This window comes from Poecilia mexicana, unplaced genomic scaffold (assembly GCF_051168715.1).
Source record: "Poecilia mexicana isolate PSO_F unplaced genomic scaffold, ASM5116871v1 scaffold_9, whole genome shotgun sequence".
NCBI lineage: Eukaryota > Metazoa > Chordata > Actinopteri > Cyprinodontiformes > Poeciliidae > Poecilia > Poecilia mexicana.
In genome coordinates, this window is record NW_028263378.1 from 9,382,206 (window position 1) to 9,404,904 (window position 22,699).

General features: G+C 35.7%; 2 protein-coding genes across 2 annotated transcripts; both read right to left on the reverse strand.

The window, feature by feature from the left end:
* Positions 1-719: 719 nt before the first annotated feature.
* On the reverse strand, positions 720-12,643 carry LOC106921731 (B-cell linker protein). Its single transcript, XM_088008742.1, has 19 exons — positions 12,147-12,643; positions 9,113-9,138; positions 8,961-8,989; positions 8,850-8,887; positions 8,521-8,614; positions 7,773-7,825; positions 7,661-7,682; positions 7,485-7,580; positions 6,829-6,857; positions 6,621-6,657; positions 6,465-6,519; positions 5,506-5,536; positions 5,307-5,343; positions 5,138-5,216; positions 4,969-5,006; positions 4,839-4,873; positions 4,309-4,377; positions 3,105-3,263; positions 720-2,375 (listed from the first exon to the last, which is right to left on the reverse strand). Exons 1-19 carry the CDS (start codon positions 12,147-12,149, stop codon positions 2,259-2,261), a joined length of 1,047 nt encoding a protein of 348 aa, XP_087864868.1. The 5' UTR covers positions 12,150-12,643; the 3' UTR covers positions 720-2,258.
* An 8,316-nt stretch (positions 12,644-20,959) lies between these two features.
* LOC106921733 (lymphocyte antigen 6G-like) lies at positions 20,960-22,212 on the reverse strand. The gene is made up of 3 exons (XM_014993591.2): positions 22,062-22,212; positions 21,437-21,544; positions 20,960-21,298 (listed from the first exon to the last, which is right to left on the reverse strand). Exons 1-3 carry the CDS (start codon positions 22,108-22,110, stop codon positions 21,150-21,152), a joined length of 306 nt encoding a protein of 101 aa, XP_014849077.2. The 5' UTR covers positions 22,111-22,212; the 3' UTR covers positions 20,960-21,149.
* Positions 22,213-22,699: the final 487 nt, after the last annotated feature.

The window sequence follows — 22,699 nt, forward strand, 5'->3', positions numbered from 1 at the left end:
ACAGCATTTTGTAGTTCTTTTTGTTAAAAACTTTTTGGTTGAGGCATTCTTCTTTTAATAGTTAATTTGCATCTCAAAAGCTCAAATAATACCTGAATTAAGACCATAAATCCCAGGGGAGTTGAAAATGATGCTTCAACCTTCTATCGGTTATTATGGACAAGAATCATATCCCCAACTCCAACCTCTCCCTGCCAGCCTCAAATATCTACTGAAAAAACAGTTTTTAATTTTTCTGACAAGACTCCACAAGTTTTTTTTCACTTGTTTTGTTTTTGTACCATATACTCTGACAAGGTTTCCAAGCCCACAGCATCACAGAACCACCACGGCTCACAGCAGTGACCATGAGACTCTCCTTTAACATTAGGCTTCATTTACCTACAAACCCAAAGTTTCCCCTCATGGCTCCCTAACATCCAGTCAAATTGTTTCCAACAGTTCCAGCTGTTATATACTCTTAAAAATAACTAAATGCAGATACACGTAAGCTGTGGTTATCCACACACACATTTGTCCTGCTTGACTGGCATCTTCTATTTATTAACCCATAATAGTTCCTAAAGAAATCAGTGTCTTTGTCATATTTACAGTAAAGCATATTCAATGTACTTCTGTTTGCAACTGAAAGACACTTTGACCAACTATGACTAGTTGATAACATATTTAAATGTCAGATATTTTTGAATAAATGTTTTCAAATAAAAGTTTGAATGAAATTTGTTTTGTTTTTTTAATTGATGAGGAGTGCCAGAGGGGGGCGCTGTTTGTATGTGTAAAGATTTTACAGCCTTTAGGATTTTCTTCTAATATCGACACGATACATTCATTTGTACCTGATTATGTTTTAGTTAAATGCTTGTTTGTTGCTAAACAAACATAAAATTAAACATTGTACATTGATAGATGAAAATGCATCTATAGAGACAGAAAACATTTCTAAATTTGCACATAAATGAAAATAATATATATTCTTCCTTTTGGTGCTTTAACAGCCGTACTTCCAGAAAGAACATGGCTTGTTCCTTCATTTGGTCCAATTTTCAACACAAAAATGAAAGAGTGTGTTAGACAAATAATAAAATTATCCCCAAGTCGCTGGGAAAACAAATCACACGGTTAGTTGTGGAAACTAAAAAGTGGTCTATAGCGTGACAACAGAACATTTTTTCAATAAAAAAGATTACAAAATCTCTGCAATGGGAGTAGAGCATAAGAAAAACAAAAAGAGCTGAAAATATTCAGTGTGAGTTGACCTTGCTGGGGTTGTCTTGAATTCCCCGTCAAAAACAGGAACTTCTATAAATCTTTGCTGCGGTTCTCAGGACTTTGAATAGTTCAGGCTCAGATTATTATTAGTTCTCTTACTTGCCAACATACAGTAGCTCGCTTCAGGAAGTAATATAGTTCTCCTTTGCACCTCCTATTAATGCAAATTTCACTAATACAGTAGAACCAGTGAAAAATCTTTTGCATTTTAGGCAGAACAGACGTTCTGTACAAGCAAAGCGATGTGTAAAATAAAAACGGCGAGTCTGATTTACATCTCAGAATCGAATCTGTTTGCAGAAAGCTCTAAGATTTACAAACTATTTTCCTAAAAGCAAATAGTCACACATTTGTTGATCTACCATTTGGTAGAAGATTTATGGTTTGATCACAGAGGAGATGTTTGACCCTGACAGGAAGCAGGTGGAGCCGCCAGCGTCTGGTTAGCAGCTGCTCCCACAGATCCTGGAGAGCTGCTGCTCTCATCAGGACACGACGCCAGAGGATCAATTCTTCCCAAAGAAAACACCACAAAAACCCCTATGATGACATTCAGACATACTAAAAGTCAGCGTTGGTAAATACAGACAAACCTGGATGAAATTAACACAACAGAATCAAAGCAAGCGACATTTTCTGGACTGTAAAACAGCCAACATGTTACACTAAAAACTGAAAGCATTTCAAAACAAACACTCTGAAGTGAACTTATGAGAAGGTGACAGAAAAAGATCTGAGCAAACAAATTTATGTAAATGAACAGAAGTGGAAAAGTTGCAACGAATAGAGTTGAGACTTCAAGTGCGACAGCTGGATGCTTGATAAATATAAACTTACAGTTTTCATCTAGACATCTTCCTCAAAGAACCATAGTGAATAAAAAAAATCTATTTTTTACAAGGACAGGTAAGATCAAGGTTTTTTTTCTGTAAAATAAAGTTTCAGTTTCTTCCGTTTATCTCACACAACATGTAATAATTAGTGTCGTTTTAGAGCCGTACAGGCTGCGTTAGGTTTGCTGTGTGCTTGGCCTGGCTCTTGCTGTCAATCAGAAGTATTTGGTTGCTCTTGTGGTAAGAAATCATCTCGTCAAGACTGCTGAAGACCTACGAGAAAAGGGACAAAAACAGTAAAGAAAACAGTATAAAAGTATGTTTAAAGTGCCTTCCTAAAGTATCTTTACACTTTTAATTTCACATTTTGTCACATTTCACCCACAAAATGTGAGGAATTTAATGGGATTTTATGTGATACAATTGAAGAGCTGCAAGTATTTCTTTGGTCTTTCCACAATGACTCTTGATCACTTTCTCTAAATTTTTTTTAACTAATGATTTTATAAATACAACTGCAAATTCAAGTTGGCACTAAAAAGTACCAGTGAGATCCTGTTTTCTTATCACGCTACAAACTATTTGCTCTTTTAAAAAGTATAATTTTCCACAAATATCAACATGCCAGAGAGAAGATCTACCCATATTTGTTAGCTTTGTTTTTCTTCATTTATGACCTAAAAACAGAAGTAAAAAGTTTAGTTCTTCAAAAGTGACAACAAATTTCCTATTTCAAAAATCATAAGTTGTTTTTGTAGAAATATCATGTGACATTTTCTGATCTAAACCAGTTTATTTAGCTGGACTGAGAGCAAAAAATGGTTCTTTGAATTGTAAAGGTTGCAGACCAGTCATATAAAATCCACATAAGATTCATTTAAGTTTGTGGTTGCTGCATGATAAAATGTGGAAAGACTTTATCAGGCACTGTATGAACTTTTCCCTTCAGAATCCTGTTATCTTTCTCTTCTTTTATATTTAAATATGAGGATTTTCCTTCACCTCTTCATTCTTCTTGCCCTCCTTTCCGAGGGCGTAACCTTTTGACTCTTCAATAAAACGGATGGGGATGTTGTACACCTTCTGCTGGTAGAGGACAGCCAGGGTGTACGGCTGCTGGGGCCGCTTGTCTGAGCTGTATCGAATGAGAAAGGCTCCATCCTGCAACACATAACACAAACGTACATCTTTGAAAAGCAGAAGTGGAGCCTCCTGCACATCCAACAAGAATGTGACACGTGGTTTCTGGATGGCAAGTCAACAACAAAGCACTTGTCTTTTAAAACCAGCTGACTAAACGTGCTGGAACTCAATTTGGGTTGCTAGGTGACAGGCTGGGCTCATCTTGGGTTGCTAGGTAACGACGCAGTGCCCCTTGGTTATAACTTAAAACCCCTTAAGCCCTAAGGGTGGAAAGGTAAATGTCTGCAGGCAAAAACATACCAAAATAAATCACTAATAGCCTCACAGTTATCAGATTAAAGTGCAAACTTTTGGTACCTCTGTAAAGGTAAGACATCAAAGAATGGTTTCCTGGTGTCAGTACTATTGTAGCTTTTACCCTGCCTGAATTAAATACAATAAATTTAGCATTTTTATAACCTCACCAAAATGTTGTTATAAATAAATATTGCAAAACATCACTAAAATATTATTTTTCACACAAAAAAGTAGTTTAGACGTTTAAATCTACATGTTGGGTAAAAGTTCACCAAATTTGGACTCAATCAGTTGAAAAATATAGTTTTTATAAATGTTTTACTGAGAAATGTCTTACTGGTAAAAAAAAAAACATATTTTCAGTAAAACATAAATCAATAAATAAATTAATTAATTAATTAATTCATTCATTCATTAATAAACCAAAACATCAAATTTTTCGTGTGAAGTTGCGGGGAAAAAACTTACACATCACCGCAGGGTCACAACTACATATTATTCAGGTGGATGCGAACACAAAAATCGGCTTTTTTGGGGGTTGTGCAAATATGGCTTCTTCTTCTTCTTTTGAAGAAATTTTACTTTCTCAAATCTTCCTGCACTTTCTGAGTATGATGTTTGGAGAAAGTATTCTTGGGCCAAAAATCCTTGTAGCATAAACCTCCTAAGGTGCTTTTGTCCAGAATTTTTTTTTTTTTTTATTTACAAAAAATGGGTTTCTTTTGTGTCAGAAAAGTACATTTTATAGTGGTTTAAGTGGCCTTACCTTTCTGACTCTATTTAAGAGACTCTCAGCTGTCTGTCTGCTACAGTCTCCAGCAAACCACTCTTTATCCTGAATTGAATGAAAGACAGAAATTAAGTCAACAAATGTCCCTCTATTATTATTTTGAGATCAGGTTCTGAATATGTATTATGGACCATACATTTTGTCCCCATTCTGTGCCTCTCTGCTACGTTTCACATCAAAAATACAGAATAACCCTTTATTATTGGAAAATGACCCATTTGGTGATTTTCTGCTGCTGCTGCATTACAGGAGTAGAAAACCTCCCAAGTTATCTATTTTACTGAACTCCATACCAACATTTTCATGTTGTCTAAAAAAAACTTACAGATTACAGAAAAAACTCATGTTACAAATGGGATTCTTAAATCTGAGTGTCGGACATATGAGCATATTAATGGTAAAATAGTCTAAATTAAATTTAGTTGCTAACCAAAGTTTGTTTTTTGTGAATGAAAACAGAGAACTTCCAGTCTAAGTGTATTTTTTAGTGCAGGTTGATACTCTACCTCATTCCCACTCAGCTTCATCATCCTGCTGCCACCTTAAAACAGATATAAAACATGCAATATGCTGAATATTATCTGCATTTTGTCAGAAACAATCCAAAGTAATAATGTGCGCAGACTCCCAGCTCACCTCCAGGTTTGCAGTCTCCCATCATAGGATGAGGAGGTCTGCAACAAAAATGAGGTGATTAGTTTAGTTTTCATTTAAACATAAATGAAATGAAACAGAAAAAATAAACTGGAAATTAATCCAAATTCCATCACTTTAAATAGTATTTCTGTATAGCTAGCACTCATACGTGGGTTTAGGTTCCTTCAGATCTGGAGGCAAAACTCGTTGTGGTAGCTGACCGGGGAAGCTGGCGCGTCTGTCCTCAGCTGTAAGAGAAATTATTACATTTTCTTCTGGTTTCAGTATCTCTCCAGGTTTGTTGCTGTCCGTTTTTCACTGGTTAAATAGTTACTCACATGTCTTTAGCTCGTGAATAGCAGAAAACATTGGCTGCTAGAAGAGAGAAGGCAAACATTGTTCTAGTGTGGGATTTGTAAATATTACCTTTGGCACAGAATACTGAACGATTTTTCATGAATCAACACCTATTTGGGCTCTGTTACTTTTACTAGGACAGTTCCCAGTATTTAAAGAAGAAAAGCAAGATACACTTACGGTCTCAGCTCTTGGAACTGGTGGTTTTACCCTGCAGATAATGAGAAAACAAGAGCTTATTGTCTGATTATAAAGTAAGTGTGATGCTGTGCAAAGGGCAGACTGACTCCATCTAGATTCTGTTGCTCCTTTGATACCTTTTGGTTTCATGTGTTTTGATTTGCAAAAAAACACAAATATTACCAAGTATTTTCTTGTCTAGTTTCTAGTGCAAACATCTTAGTTCATTTGAAATAAGACAAAACTAACTTACAGGTAACTTTTCAGCAAGATATAGGAGCTTGTTTCATGTAAGTAATTCCTTAATATTGATAAAAAGGCTCCACTGGCAGGTTATTTCACCTACAGTGAGACATTTTCCCATGGCGTAAGTGAAATAATCTGCCAGTGAGAAAGTACTTTTTCATCAATATCATTTAGTTATTTACTTTAAACAAGCTCATATTTTTTTTTGCTGAAAAGCTACTTGTCAGTTAGTTTTATAGCATATTTGCAGTAGGAACTGGACAAAAAATATTTTTTGCAGTGTGGATTTGTTCCTTTTTCTGGTTCAGACGCTTCTCTGTTCATCCATTCCTTCATTTTAGATTTCCTCCGTTTTTTCTGTGCTCAGTTTTTTGACCTCCATCACATTCTGCCAACCAGGTCTCAATAATTTCAGCATATAATAACTCTCCTGAATTCTTCAGGTCTTAATCAGATCCTCCTGTTAGCTTTTTGTTTAACTCTGGGTTAATTCTGTTTGGATTTGGTTTTAATACACTTTGGGGGTTTTTTTGTGTAGAAAATATTTTTTTTCTCTTGTACATTTTGTCTCATCTTGCCAACCTACATTTGTGTCCTCCACATCCATAATGCATGAAACAACAGACATTTAACAAGCTGCACTGTGGTTTTAATGTCTCCCCTTTCTGGAGATAAAATAAAGAAATGCACGGACTCAAATGGAAAAGACTTACATGGGTTTTGGAGGAGGAGGTTTCGGTCCTCTGTTTGGGGCAGGAGGAGGGCAGGCTGGAGAGCAGAGAGAAAAGAAATGATCAAACATTTTCTGTAGAGATATTCTGGGACCTTTTGTTAAGCAATGCTGTTTTTCAGTGTGAGATGTGACATACATGCTTCTGGCTCCAAATACACGTCGTCATTGTCTTCCTGAAATAAAAAAGATCATTAATTTGTGAAATAAAATTACGTTTTGGTTGCTGTTTTTTTGTAGTTTAGCTATGACATTTTGTACATGGATATTTATTTATGCATTTATAAATATTTATTCATAAATATACAATATTTACAAGCATGTACGGGTCATGATTTCAAACTCACCTGTTCTTCATTTGGATCCAGATACACATCTGAAAAGCAAACAAACAAGGAGTAAACAAACATTGTCACCATAATAATCTCATTTTTAAAGACAATAAACTCCCCAAATACTTTTTCACAGCACTGCAAGTCAAAGCTTGATTTTTATCCATATTATAGTTCAGAACATTTATTAAAACACACAATTTTTGTTAAAATATTCAACACAAACAAAATAAACTGTGGCAAGCAGATCTGGATACTGAGAAATTATTTATGCTATTTATTTCAAACAGAACTGATCAAAAAATATGTTTCATAAAAACAGATTTTATGTTTTTAGCTTGTCAGTAGGTTAAAACTTTAATGTTGTCAATGATAAATCAATGCATCCAATGTAAAATAATTTTGTTTCAAATAATTATTTTTTTTCTGATATCAAGTTGCTAGGAGGTGTTTCAGTAGGTGGCGCTGTCTTCCTTGCTTTTTAGTTTTCTTTCTATTTCCCCAAGGGAAAAATTGTTGCTAAATATTAAACACGACTAACCAGCGTTTTAAAGGCACTTGAACCACAGATTGGAGGAAATATGTTTGACTGCTGTGTACACTCATTTAAATATGGATATTAGGTTTCATTCAGTGATTTAAACCCGTGACTGTGGTCGTGTTTATTTCACCTTCTTCAGGTAAGGGAGCAGGAGCGGGAGCAGGGCGGGCCGGAGGATCCGGCATCTTTCTCCTTCCGGGTTTCTCAGTTCTGTTTATTTCAGGAGCTGGAAGGGAAAACGAGGCTTTTCACCCACATCATAGACACAATCTACTGTTAAATAAACAAAAAATGGTGACAACTCACGTTTTCCAGTGTTCTGTGGTGTCTGAATGGAACAGGTGAGGATATTTAATCAAAAGTAAAGGAATATATTTGCACAATTTTAGAGAAATACAAAGTTTGAAGCTGTTCTTACCGAGGGTTTGGTTAGTCTGGGTGGGGGACGAATTTCAGGACGAGATGACCTCTCTGCAAAAAAAGAAAAAAACTGATTTTTGAGGGGGAAAGAAGAAATATAGGAATTTTAAAACTGTGCCTTAAAGGTTTTTTTTACATTTTGTCTTGTTAAAATTACAAATTTTATTTCCATTTTATGTTATAGAGCATTTATATTTAACCCTCTTTGAGTTCGCTGTGATTTCAACTATCCAACTTCTTTAAGCATATCTCCACTACCACATGTATATACTGAATCATTTTTTTGTAAAATTACACAAACTCAGCAGGCTCTTCTTCTTCTTCAAAAATATGTTCTACTTCCTGTCAACAACAAAGCACTTGTCTTTTCCAGCAGCCTTTTTGCAGCGGTGAAACCAGCAGACCAAACTTTCTGGAGCTCTAATGGGTTGCTAGGTAACGGGCTGGGCTAGGCAGGGGTTGCTAGGTAACGGGTCAGCTTCTGCTGATGTATGAGTTTACATTCCGGAGGTTTTTGAAACCAGTCAAAAAATATTAACCTATTGTTTATTTAAGCGATTGGGCTTTTTTTTAGAAGCAGTAGAGGCCCAAATGGAAGTACAAAAATGTGAACATTTTTTGTAAGACTATGGCCGCAATGTGAAAAAATGTAAACAGAAGTTCAAGGGTTGTGATACTTTTTCGCAGGTTTGCAAATGTTTTTTAACATTGAGCTACAATGAGAGAAAATGCAGAGATTTTTTTACCCAAGTAAATGTTTTCCTGAATCTGTGTCTGTGGGACCTTGACAGGCTGACGCTCACAGGGAGGAACTTCATACATGTCCCCGTCTTCATCATCCTGCTCAGAGACAAACACTGTCAGAAATCTGAAATATTTTACCTCATCTCTACGTTAGGATGAATGCTGGCATTAATCTGCAACTTCTCACTTCTCCAACCACATCATGAGACTGCCATGTCACCCTCTCTGATCGTAAAAACTAACTAGGACACTATTCACAAAACCACTAAAGCCGTGGTACAAAATAAACACACAAAGACAAATTAGACTTTGAAACATGTGGGCTACTCACAAATTCATCCTGTGGCCATTCAAACGCTGCATTGTTGTCTGAAACAAACACAGGAATGTAAATGTGAGAGGAGAAACCGAACCTTTGTTTTTAAGTGAAGGTAAATCTCACCTGTCCTCCTTGGAGGGGCCGGAGGTCCGCTGTGTGTCAAAGGTAGAAGAAAAGAAAAAGAAAAGACTCAATCAAAGCATGCTGCAGAAATGAATGATGAATATTGGTGCATTGAACCAGATGAACAGAAGGGCTTCTTTCATTTTACTTACCGGGGCTTCAGTTTTCCAAGGAAACTCTGAAAACAACAGAAACACAGAGAAATAAAGCACTGAGGTGTCAGATGACATTGACCTATTATGCTTTATGGAAAAGGTTTGGATAGGCCACAGAAAACATGTTCATTATATGTTTTTAAAAAAAATAAAATTATTCTAAATTACATGACATTTTAGTCCGGTCATCTTGCCACTTTAAATCCAACTAATCTGCTGCTGGCCACGCCAGAGACCCAAAGAGAAGTACAAAAATGTACAAAATGTGAATTTTGCATAAGTTCTCTTTAAAGGATAAAACTGAGCATCAGTACAATCAAAGTCTCAGAGCATTACTTTGTAAGTGCATTGTTTAAACAATGGTCACTTTAACTTATTTATCTAAATAATCTAAAAATCTAAATTTGCTGCCAGGTGGAACCATGAGACCAGAAGTCCATTTGTTTTATGATTGTATTCTTCTGGTTATTACTGCTTAAAGAAAATTATGTGTTATTTATATATATATATATATATATATATATATATATATATATATATATATATTTATATTTAATGAAGCCATAAGTATTTTATCCTGAGTTAAGCAGCACAAAATGGAAAACTTTTAACTTCCATAAATTTCCCTCCTCTCATTCTGTGGACTTTGGGTTTGCTCATCACTTTTGTTTTTAACTTTATGTCATGTATTTCAGTGAATTACGTTGTGCATTCCTGATTATTCATGCACTTTTGTGAATGTTTTATCCGTCTGTGTGTTTAATATTTTCCTGTTGCACCTTTGTTGCTCTTATTCCTTGTTTTTCCCTCCCTGTCACCTGAACGTCCCAGTAATCACTCTTCTTTGTATTTATGCTCATTAGTTGAGATTCTCTTGTTTTCCTGCATGGGCCTTAAAGACGGACTCTTTATTATTTCCTCCTGTACATTGTTGCATGTGAAATCACTTCCAGAATGATTCTGCCTGCCTCCTGCTTTGGGTCCTTCACAAAACCACATATGATAAAATCATTTCCCTCTTTGATTTGAATACCTGAGCTTTATTTGTAATATTTCCATACAGAGTATTAGCTATATTTACATTCAACTTGTAGAAAAAGATCTGTTTTCTTTTACTCTATAACAGTACACCATGTTTTCCTGGTTTACGTCAGCCAGAATTACCATAACGGTGACTTTTTTAGGGATTTAGTTTTACTTTTATTTGCATAAATGTATTTGACAGAACAGTCTTTTGTGAATTAGCTTAAAAAGTTCGGGTATTCGCCCTCAGAAGTGGGTAGAGTAAGCAAAGATTAAGAATATGTAGCACTACTTCAAAATTTTACTCAAGTAAAAGTAAAAAAGTAAAATCGGATTATAATTCTGATTTTAACATTTAAAAATGTTATTATGAGCGCTCGAGATATACATTTATGTTGAAATTCTGTCAATTTTAAGACTGAAATAAAGAAATACTGCAAAAAATACAAAATTTAACATAAAATTAATATTCATAGTAGGTAATATGTCTATGTTAGAACAGGTTAATCTACTTTCAGAGACAATATGTAGTGTTTACCTTGTCTTATTAAAATTATAGAGACACAGCAGATAGAAACATTAAAATAACAAAGCTTTCTCGTATATTTTTGGTTAAAATATATTTGTTTTTTCTTCATTGACATAAGTTTGTATTGGGTGGAGAATCCAGAACTTTTACCAAAGTAATAATATCATTTGTTCATCTGCAATGTTTTTAATGAGAATAGAGTGAGGAGCAGATTAACAAACACCTCAGGTGAAATCAGGAAGTGGAGTTTCTCCCACAGCGTCAGGCGGTCAGAGGGGAAGTATCGTGCAGAGTAAATGATTACGGACACACGGAAAGGTGGAGAAGAACCGACGGTTTTTAACATGAGTCACATGTCGACCTCAACATGTCAGAGAACAGTGGCTTCACTGTAAAATGAGCAGCAGGTGTGACAGTAAAAGAGAACTACATCACCTTTCTGCTATTTATCAGCTTTTCCTCATGCAGTTATCTTCAGATATAGCTGCACTTTAGGGTCAGGAGAAGCCAGTGACAAAGTTGTGCTTTGTGTCGGCTGTTTTATTGCATCCCTGCCTCTGTGTTGGAGTTTTTAGAGTAAAAAGTAGCCGGTTCAACGAAGAGAGGGCAGCAGGAAAAAGGAAAATGCATCTGACTATGAAATGAAATCTAATGCAAACCAGGACAAGGTATGCACCATTCAAATGTCTCACCACTCACACAATAGAAATAGTGTTTCTGTGTTAGTGACAGCAGCTCAATCTGCTCCCACAAATGTTTAAAAAAAAGAGCAGCTAAAATAGCTTTTGTGCAAAAATATTCCTCTCATGTTTTTTTGAGTGTGGTTTGGGCTTTTTCACCCAAAGGAGAAACTGAGACTTTACGAGAAACACTTAAAATAGACTCATTCCTACACTGAAATTAAAAGTGAGAACTGAATGTTTTTTACACATCTTGAAACCCAAAGTTTTAATCTGAAAAATAAACATTTATTCCACATGGCAACAACCACCACTCATCATGATTTCCTGTACAAGCGGCTGAAACTCGGCATGAGGAAGTGACACGTTTGGATAGAAGAGTCAAATAAAGACCTGTGTTAGGGTCAGAACTGGTTCTGAATGAGACAAAAAATCAGTCAGACTCTTTTTTTAATTTACGTTAAATCTAAATCAAGTGAGATTAAACTACAGATTAGAATCCTGTGACTGATTTTATGAAAACTTTTCACAACAAGGAGATCTGCTTGTCATCACTCAGAACAGACCTGACTTTCTTTACGCTTGTCAGGTAAACACATCCTAACAAACCTTTATGTTCTGAACATCATCGTATTATTCCCTCATGCAGCCCTGCTAAAGTAAAACAAACAGAAGTGACGGTATCTGCACAAGCAGTCAGCAAAAGTTTGTGACAACACCTTCCCACTTCCCCCTTATTTCACCCAACATTAACAAAGCATTATCCGAAGTAGAACCAAAGAAAAGACATTTACTTTACCATGGTTAGGATGCTGGCACGAGTCTCACAGCTCAAGTCATGAGGACGTGTCTTTGTGTCAGATGCAAATAGTCTCAGAGATTAAAAGCGTGCGATATCATAAGAACGAACAGCAGCTCTCATTTGCATTTCCTACCTGGCGTCAGACAGACAGACAAGCAGAGAGTCTCACCTGCAGCTAGATCTCCCTCCTCTAAATGATCTGCAGCAGAGCAGAAATATACGCACTGCAACCCTCTAATGGCCAAAAGAGAAACTGACTCTATTTGAAGCTGTAGCTCATATAACCTGCTGCGCAGTTTGCTTTAGTTATGTAGGAAACGGAGTTGTTGTTTTTTTTTTTCTTGTAATCATGTAAAGACTGAAAGTTTCTCAAGTTTTGTTGTTGTGCTTCTTTTGGCTGTTTTTCTGCCGGGTCCCTGTAGACTGGAGCCACATTTAGCCATTCAAACTCATGAATTCAGACTCTGACATGCAGATCAGTGTTTACACTGAGAATAAACTCTCATTCAAGGTTTTTGACTCCTCGTTGTGTGTTTTCCAGGCACATCATGCCATTTTATAGCACAATCAAGTAGCTACGTTACCTTCAGTTGTTATAAAAGCAGATACATATCAAATATGACTTAAAAGAAATTTTACTTTGTAATTTAACTCCTTGAAATTGGCCCTCTGTCTCTTTAAAAATTTCTGCTCTTTCTCAAACTGCCCTCAGGAAGTCATTACAGCAGAGCTTCTCTATTTACCTTTCAGCAACATTTTTATCAGTCATGCACTGAGAAGTAGCACATTTAACGAGATCAGTTCATGCACAGTTCCACCAGGCATTTGCTAATTGCTGCTGGCTAGTCTGAAGGAGCTGAGGGGGGCATTCGCAGAGGATAGCTGCTCTGAAACGTAGAAACTGCACCTCAGAGGAGGATCTTCGTCCTGAAGGCGGAGCTAGATCCACCCAGCCGTTTTTCACAGCTGAATGGTTGTCATGGAGATTAAAGGATTTCTCAAACATGCCTGAAAGACAACTCTATGTTTTTGATGATGGAATAACATTAAAACATGATGTAAACCTCAAAAGTCAATTTTACATAATACTGCCCCTTTGAGACATTTTATGAGGGGTTATTTTAGATATTTTCCACTGATTTTTCCAAAGAAATATGAAGAAATTGTGTCCCTCAGATAGGCTGATAGTCCTAAAAGATTTATTTAAAACTGCTTCTGATACAGTGTCTTGCAAAACTATTTGACATTTTATGCTATAAATCACTAACTTCTATGTTTTCTAATAGGATTTTGTAAGATAGATGAACAAAAGAGACACACAATTATGAACAGAAAGAAAAATGAAACAGATTTTTAGATTTTGAAATGAAAATCTGAAAAGTGTGGAGTACATTTTTATTCAGCCCTCTGTGAATCAAACACTTGGTAGATCCATTGTTCTCTGCCATACCAGCTCCAAGACTTTATTTCTAGAAACTGAAATATTTTGCAGCCTCACAAAAAATAAATGGTTGAGCTTAGATTTGGACTTTAACTGGGCCATTTTAACAGATATGTTTTGATCTAAACTATCCTGTTGGAAGTTTGTTGGAAGGTGAAACCTCTTCCCCAATCGCATGTAGAAAGAGGCACAAATGAAGAATTTAATAAACAAAACGTATGAGACTCTGAAAAATGAAATCCAGAGCTCATATGAGTTTTAGTTCAGCTGAAACACATGGAGATGATGAGGCAGCGCATGTGAGTGAAAACAATAGAAACAGGAAGCAGAATAATACGATGAGAAACTCAAGAGGGCATAAACAACAAAACAAATGGAGAAGGCTAACACTAATCTAAAGAAAATAAAATAAAATGCACAAAGTTACAAAATGCAACAATAAAGAAAACTAAACTTGAAGGAATAATCCTGTATGGCAAGACATTTTGAGCAATAATACAAGGAAGTGAACAGCATGAATAAAAAGGAAATAATCAAAATACAAACACAGTTAAACTTGACAGGAACAATCTACAGGAAATAATATAAATATTCAGGAAGGACAACAAAATATGAAAATAAACCTGAAGGTAAAAACCCAAATGTCTGAAATAATCAAACACCGACCAAAACCCAAACACCTTTTGTAGCCCCTGACTGGTTCTCTGGTTCCAGTTTAATCTGTATTTATCTTAATCACTTCTTCGTCCCTGATACTTTTTTCCACACCTCAGCATGATACTGCCACCACCATGAAGATGACATATTCAGTGTTCAGTTAACCCTGTATAAAATAAATGCAGGTGGGACAAAAAGTTCAGTTTCTATCTTATCTGACTGATGGACTTGGTTCCACGTGTTTGATACATGAGTTGGGTTTCTTCTTGCCACTATTTTATAAAGATTACCTAAAATCTCAATAAAATCAAACTCAACACAGGAGTAATAATTGTCCTGTTGCTTTCTAAGCATTGGATCTCTTCAGCTGCTGGGACGTCCTCTTCCCAGTTTCAGGTTACTGACTTAGCAAAGCGCCATCAGACATTCACAGCTCGTGCTTTTATGAACTAACCCTGCTTTAAACTTCTCCATCTTTTTGTCACCGCCTGACACACCTCTGAGGTGTTAAAAAAAGCTGCTGTGTTAGGACTGAGATTAAATTACACACCAGTTTACTGTGTTTACATGAAAGGTGAAGGCAATAATTTGAACTGAATCTTATCCAGGGTTATCAGAATAAAGAGACCTGAATAATAAGATAAATACACAACATTCTGGGGTTTTAATTGTTTGTTTTGGGGTTTTTTCAAAAACATATTTACACTTGTGTGCTAATTTATGTCAGTCTAAGTAAAATTCCAATAAGATACTCAGACTTTCAATGCAGTAATGCAATAAAATGTGTTTATGTTTTATGTAAACAATCATTTACACCTGGAGTTTAAGACCATTTTTGTGCTTTACAAAAAAAAAAAAAACATTTTTCTGAAGCAGCCAAAGTCACGGATCAGTTTAAATATGAGGTTTCAGTTTTGCTGGTCAGAGTAACTACTTCCCTTTCAGAAAAGGTGATCCCAAAATTACTAAGGTTATGATATTATTAGATTACAAATTTTAGAGCTGAAATGTCATTTTCACCAGCAACCAGGGGAGGAAGTTACTCCCAGCTATTTGACAACTTCAGGAGGAAAGTAATTAAATCTACTTCATCTTGCATGGCCTTGATTCTACAGAAAGGTTTTGCTCATCATACAACACTGGATGCAATTTAGGAAAAATATTAGATTTCTGAGAACACTACAACAATCTGCTTTCTAAAGCAGCTGATTCAGAATCATCTGTCCACTTTATGGCCTGAGCTGGGCCAAGAAATGAGAAATAATTTTTATTTCCTTTTGTTCATTATTCATGTCAAATCAAGTTTATCTGTTTAGCACATTTCAGCAACAAGGTAGTTCAAAGTGCTGCACTATAACACTGTAATGCAGTAACCAATTATGAAACGAGCAATAAACATTACATTTTGTCAAATGACATCAAAATACATCAAATATATCGATCCACTTATAAATCAAAGGGTTTGTTAGTTGTTCAGTTTTCTCAATTGTTGATTATGGTATATTTTATGACTTTATATTTGTGTGTTTTATATGTAAAGCACTTTGAAACTGCATTGTTGCTGAAATGTGCTATACAAATAAAATTTGATTGATTGATTGATTGATTGATTGATTGATTGATTGATTGATTGATTGATTGATTGATTGATTGATTGATTGATTGATTGATTGATTGTTGCTGAAATGTGCTACACAGATAAACTTGACTGAAATGGAACCAGCAAGAGGAAAACAATCTGACATCTGGGGATACTTTGAGATGATGCTCACAAGATTATTAAATAGAAATAATTAACCCCTTCACCTCCGAAATTCTCACCTTCTTGAAATGTTCACTATCTCATTATTCTGCAAAGATATATCAGGCTTCCACAGCGGAAACAGACTTAAAGCTGTTGGAAGAGTAAAATTCTGGCCTGATGAGTAAAAATATAAAGGATCAGAGAGCCAATAGAAATCCAAGAAAAAGAGAATTTTTGAAGAATTTTAGTTTTTCAGGAGGTAAATCAAAACTCAAAGAATAATGTCTGCCCCAACAAGCTCTGCACTCTGAATACACTAAAACAAATGTCTATTGTGAAATCAGTCAATGACAAAAGAAAACAGCCACTGGCAGTCAACATAAACCAGGATTGGCTACAAATAATTTTAATAACTAAAAAAAGATTAGTTAAATAGGATTTAATTGACTCTCCTGTTACTAAACATGAGTTTGACAAAAACATTGTGACAATATTGCATTTACTAATGTTTTTTAAGTATGTCTGTCTGAGTGACAAGGCTGCCACAGTTTCAACAGCAGATGTCACGAGTGAGAAATGAATGAACCACCAAGTAATAAACCTTTGGGCAAAGCAATGGACTGGGAAGCTTCGTTGCTTTACAAGGCTTCATCACTAAATTTCACGACTGGACGCAGGTGGTAGTGATGGGCCATCTGAATCCAGGCTTCGAGGCTTGTACCGAGTAAAAAGGGGGCGTGGCCGATGAAGCCCCGCTTCGAGGCTTGTGTTGTCTTGCTGAAAACCACGTGACTGACAACAAACTAGGCCTCGCATTGCATGGGTCACGTGACTGCTTCATTTTGCGTGTCGGTTTTCAAAATAAAAGCGCGATGAGCCTTGCTGTGTCATGGGTTGTTGTCCATTTGGTCACGCATCAGAGGATATTTGTCTTCAGTGGCCAAATAAAATGAACATTGACCAACATATTTGATGTGTATTGATGGCACTCATCAAAATGTTTGTTACTGATTTATTTTCTCAATTGTAGATTATGTTGTTTGTTTTTTAATAACTATATTTTTGTGTTTTTCTGATGTAAATCTCTTTGAACTACATTGTTGCTGAAACGTGCTACACAAATAAACTTGATTGTCTGAAATGGAGCCAGGAAAATCTGACATCTGGGAATACTTTGAGATTATCCTCACAATAAAATTCTTCAATAATTAACCCTCCACCTCCCAATTTCTCACCTTCTGCAAAGTTCCACTATTATTTGTAATCTGATTAGCAACGATTTAATCTGTTGCTGTGCACAGCAGAAACAAATTTAATCTTGTTGCAGAACTAAAATTCAACATGTAGCCAAATATGAGGGATCAGAGCCAATTAGAAATCCAAGAAAAAGTGAACGCCCCAGCAGGCACTGCACTCTCAAGACATTAAAACATCAATTGTCTATATTGTCAAATCCATCTATGACATAAAAGAAAACCCAACACAACCACTAACGTTCAACATAAACCAGGATTAGATTGGTTACAAATAATTGTAATAATTAAAACATATGACAATTTAATATGGTTTCATTGATTATCCTGTTACTAAACATGAGTTTGATGAAAACTTTGACAATATTGCATTTAGTAATTTTTGGAAGTATGATCCAACTGAGTGACAAGACTGTTACAGTTTCACCAGCAGATGTCACTATAGAGCAATGAATGAAGCATCGAGTAACGAACCTTTTTGCAAAGCAAAGGGCTGGAAAGGTTCATTGCTTCATGAGGCTTCATTTGCCCACCACTAACAGGTGGCATCCGATCGCAGCTCCACGCTGGAATTCACTGAGCTGCTGAGAGCGGCCCATTCTTTCACAAATGTTTGCAAAAACAGTCTGCATGCCTATGTGCTTAATTTTATACACCTGTGGTCATGGAAGTGATTTTAACACCTGACTTCTATAATTTAGGTGGGTGAGCAAATATACTTTTGTTGATATATCACATAATAAGAACCTTTTTTGAGGCAACAAATTAACACAGTCTGCTTAATACCTTTATTCTAAACCAAAAGCAGCATGTTCAATATGTTAAACATTTTAAGCCAGCAACAGTGAAACATAATGCTAATAATCTTTTGTAGAAGAGAATCTCTGTTTTACATCATATTGTATTTGAAAGAAAAGAAAAAAAAGATTGCAACCTACAGATAACTTTCGGTTACAAGCAAAAACTGTTCAGGAGTTAAAAAGAAGAGTCAAGTAGGATGAAATAAAACTTTATTTTATTTCCCATGCTAAAGGCCATCCTTTGAAGTGACAGTAAACAAATGGAAAAAAGTTGTATATCTTTTAAGAGCAAATTATGAAACCATCGTTATTCTGACTCACCAGAACGAGTATAAAACATCTACAGTCAGGTATATTGTAAAAGAATTAACATAACGAGAGATCCGCTTTTAAGAAAACATTAACAGTGAAAAGCAAACACTGATCTAGTTAAAACCTATCTCCAGTAAAGATAAGAATTTCAATATATAATTTTATAGGTTTTCACAGAAAATGGTAACCGAAGGAAGGAAAGGTTTTCTCTGCAAGTGAAACCTAAGAATTTAAGTCCCATCCATATGTTCCAAAGTTACCAGTAAATTAGTTAAATAGTCAAAAATAATTGGGAAAGCAGATCATTACTATTATTGTGATTTTTTTTGTTGTTGTTTTATATGTACAGCCAAGGGTGTATTCAACTATAACTTTACTTTAATCCAAACTTGTGTACAAAATCCCACAAAGTACTCTGAATAGTAGTTATCTATTCAAGAAAAATTAAAGAAAAAAATTAAAAAAAATATGGACTCTTTTGTGCTCCACTTATTACAGCAGTTAAGAAACTTAAGCTGCTACATAATAGAAACATTCATTAAGTCACTACAAAACATTTTCATGCTATAGAAAACCACATGAACTGCAGTTGTATTTTTTATTTTTACTTTTTGAGTGGGTGGTGATCTGTGACCAAATAGAAACTTTACGGAGAGATAATTTTCATGCTATAGAAAACCACATGAACTGTAGTTTTTCTTTTCTTTTGGTAGTATGAATTGGTTTAGAAAGCCTTCATGTGACTGCCTGTCAAGTCGGCCCTACTTTCATACATTCTGCTATGAATCTTGGTTGTATCTAATATGACTTGGATTAAGTTCATTTTTTGAGACAAGAAATGAAGCAGAGGCAAAAGGTTGTGGTTTCTACACTTATCCATCAGAGGTATCAGAGTCAACATTTGTACTGTTAGGCTGAAGTTGGTAGCACTGTTACCTTGCAGCAAAAAGGTTCTGGGTTTGATTCCCGGCCCGGGGTTTTTCTGCATGGAGCTTGCATGTTCTCCCTGTGCATGCATGGGTTCTCTCCGGGTACTCCGGCTTCCTCCCACAGTCCAAAAACATGACTGTCAGGTTAATTGTTTTCTCTAAATTGTCCAGGTGTGAGTGTGTGTGCATGGTTGTTTGTCCTGTCTGTCTCTGGCGACCTGTCCAGGGTGTACACGGCCTCTCGCCCGGAACGTTAGCTGGAGATAGGCACCAGCACCTCTGTTGACCCCACTAGGGTGTACAGAGGATGGATGAACCTTTCACTGCTATGAACAACAGCCTGAGTAAAAGATAGAAAGGAAATTCAGGAAACTGATTATCTTCTAGGCCTGTATTTTGTATCTTCCTGTCAACTCAGACCAGTATGCTGGCAGCATGATGTCACCACCAGGGCTGGACTGGGACTAAAATATAGCTCTAGTATCTTTTTCCATGGCTGAACCATGTTGACTACTTATGCAGATGCACACAACATACCAGAGCACATGTGAATGCTGTGTTGTTTCAAAAGTTAAGATAAAGCTGACAAGGAAGAGTGTAACTATGTTAAATATTTGTAGTCTATCATGGTTTAATATTTTTTACCTTAAGTTGATAAGTATGTTGAATAGAGTTAGATTAGTAGACCATTCTCTACTACAGGCAATAAACCTGGAAATTGTTTATTTATTTATATTTCGAATAATACTGTTTTTTAGTATTTCTATATTCACTTGATTTTACTTTGTATATATAGTTTTTCATATTGGTTTTGCTTTTTATACTGCTGTAACAATGTAAATTTCCCCATTGCGGGATTAATAAAGGAATATCTTATCTTATCTTATCTTATCTTATCTTATCTTATTAAAAAGTAGTGATATACAGTTAAGCTATGCTAAGCTAAACAGGATAATTGTGTGACTGGAAAAAATAGCTCGGATTCTAGGCCACTATAGCAAACCGTTTCCTGTCAACCACACTGTTCCACCTTCTTCATCACTTACTTTTCATTCTCAGTGCTGAAACTTTCCCCAAGAACTAGAAGATCCTAAATTGCAGCTGCACATCAAGACATTGTCATAACACTACTTCATTATGCTGTTTACAACCGTTCTTAGGAGAGTTGGACTGAGAAGTAGTTTGTATGATGAGATCAGCAGACTCCCAGTTCCAGGCATTTAGTAATTGCTGCTGCTGCTAGTCTGGAGCAGATGAGTGGTAAACAGCTGCTCTGTGAGGTGAAAGCTCGACTGGGGCCTGCAACTCCAAGGAGGAGCTTTGTGCAAATAGTCAGCACTTTGTGTGAGCAACCATTTAACTTCAAAAATGTATCAAACATGCATGAAAAAATCAAAGCAACATTCCAGGTATGTTTGTGATGACAAGATAACATTATACCATAATACAAAGATCAAAAATGTTGATTTTACATAATACACTCCCCCTTTAAAAGTACTAAACAAATAATTACAAAAAACATAAGACTTTAACTAAATACAAATGAGAGATAACTATTGTTTGCAGCCCCTGAAAGAGCCTGGTATCCTTCATGTTTTATTCTTAGAAAATGCAAAAACATGATAGCTGATCAAGTTATCTTTAAAAATGCGGATATTTAAAAGACCACAGCAATTTGTTTGAGCATTTGAATAGTTTATTCTTTCATGGCTTACAAATGTTGTTTTGTTTAAAAGAGGCATATGTGTTTTACATGATGAATATAAATGCTGCATATCTGTCCTGACTGCATGTTTGTTGTCAACTCAGCGTAACTGTTGATAGACAAAACAATAAACCAGAACAGGATCATGATTTCAGAGCCTTAAATAAAGAGCATCATAAGGGCTGAAGACAGGAGCAGCAGGGTGACACCAGGTCCAGTTGGTACGGCACCGTTGCACAAGTCCTTGTCACAGCACTTTATGGGAGAAATGCATCCTGCGCTGGGCATGCAGGTCTTCGTAATCAGTCCTGTAAGAGCAAGAAAACTTCTCAATAGTATTCATAAATATGCTGTATAATGTCCATAAAGTTCTCATACAACAAGTTAAATCTTTTTGCAAGTGATCAATTCTATCAGCAGAGATTCTCATACATTTAACAGCTTACCAGCTATCTGCAAAGAAGAACATCGGTCGAAACCATCAAGACAAGTTTCAACATTTGTGCAGGCATTGGGATCAGATGTTACACATGTGTAGCATCTCAATCCGGATGCTAAATGAAGAACCAAAAGAATTAAACATCATTATCAATAACAACAAAAACAAGCTAAGAACTTGACAGATGTGTCTTTCATATTAAACTTACAAACCACTTAAATACAAATTTTCAATTAAATAAAAAGAAAGTCTTAAAACCTTTAACGGTGAAAACATAAATTGTTTGTACTGTTGAACACGGGATTAAGACAGTCCCGTCCGAACTGTAAATACAGAACTCAATACATTAATGAATAAATTTTTATACACATTTTTACATTTTTATTAGTAAATCAATCAATCACTTGATTTACTAAAACAAGACTCAAAATTTGGTTTAAAATTTCAAAAAATATAAAATCCAGTTCAAATGTTTTGTAAACTAATAATGAAAGCTTTAAACAAATATTTGACTTACAGCTTTTAATCCAGTCATAGAGAAACTCCTAAACTTTAGGAGAAAACCTGAATTGCTTATAAAACTTAATCTTTGTTTTATTTCCCCCTTTTTGTTAAATTCAAGAAATTCTTACCAACAGAAAAAGTTACAAACAGGACAAGAACTCCGTAAAGCTTCATCATGAACGTAGGCTGTGCGAAGGAAAAACGTTTTCTTTCAGTCCTTTCTTCTTTCACTTCCTTTTTCTAAGAAAACCCGCTCCACTGGGACCTGAATATAAAGAGCACTCAAATGACATCATGGCGCTCTAAAGACACACCTTTACTTTCAGTTCTGACTGGTGTTTATTCAGGATATTTGAATATGTCATTTAGAAAAAGAAACGTAAACATGTCAAAGTCAGTAACTGTATATTAACAGATCTCTGAAGTTGTATTTCTTCCTTGGAAAGTTTAAGGCTTCTTAATGACCCTCACCTAAAAAAACATTACTGTCTGATATGGAAAAAATACAAGAACTGTCAATGTTAACAGGCTTCTACTATCTTTAACCTTGACCAAGAGCCCGGTACGGGGCCCTGTCAATTACAAAATTAATCACATTGTATTTTAGAAGATTGTTTTTAGCAGTAAAAATTTAATGTTGCCCCTCCCAGACCAAAAAACACACATCCATATTTGCCCTGAACCCCCCTGGATCTGTATGAAATGGTTCGTTCCTGCTTGGAGGCTTCAGAGTGACCATGTTCAGCTGCAGTCAGCAGAAGACACA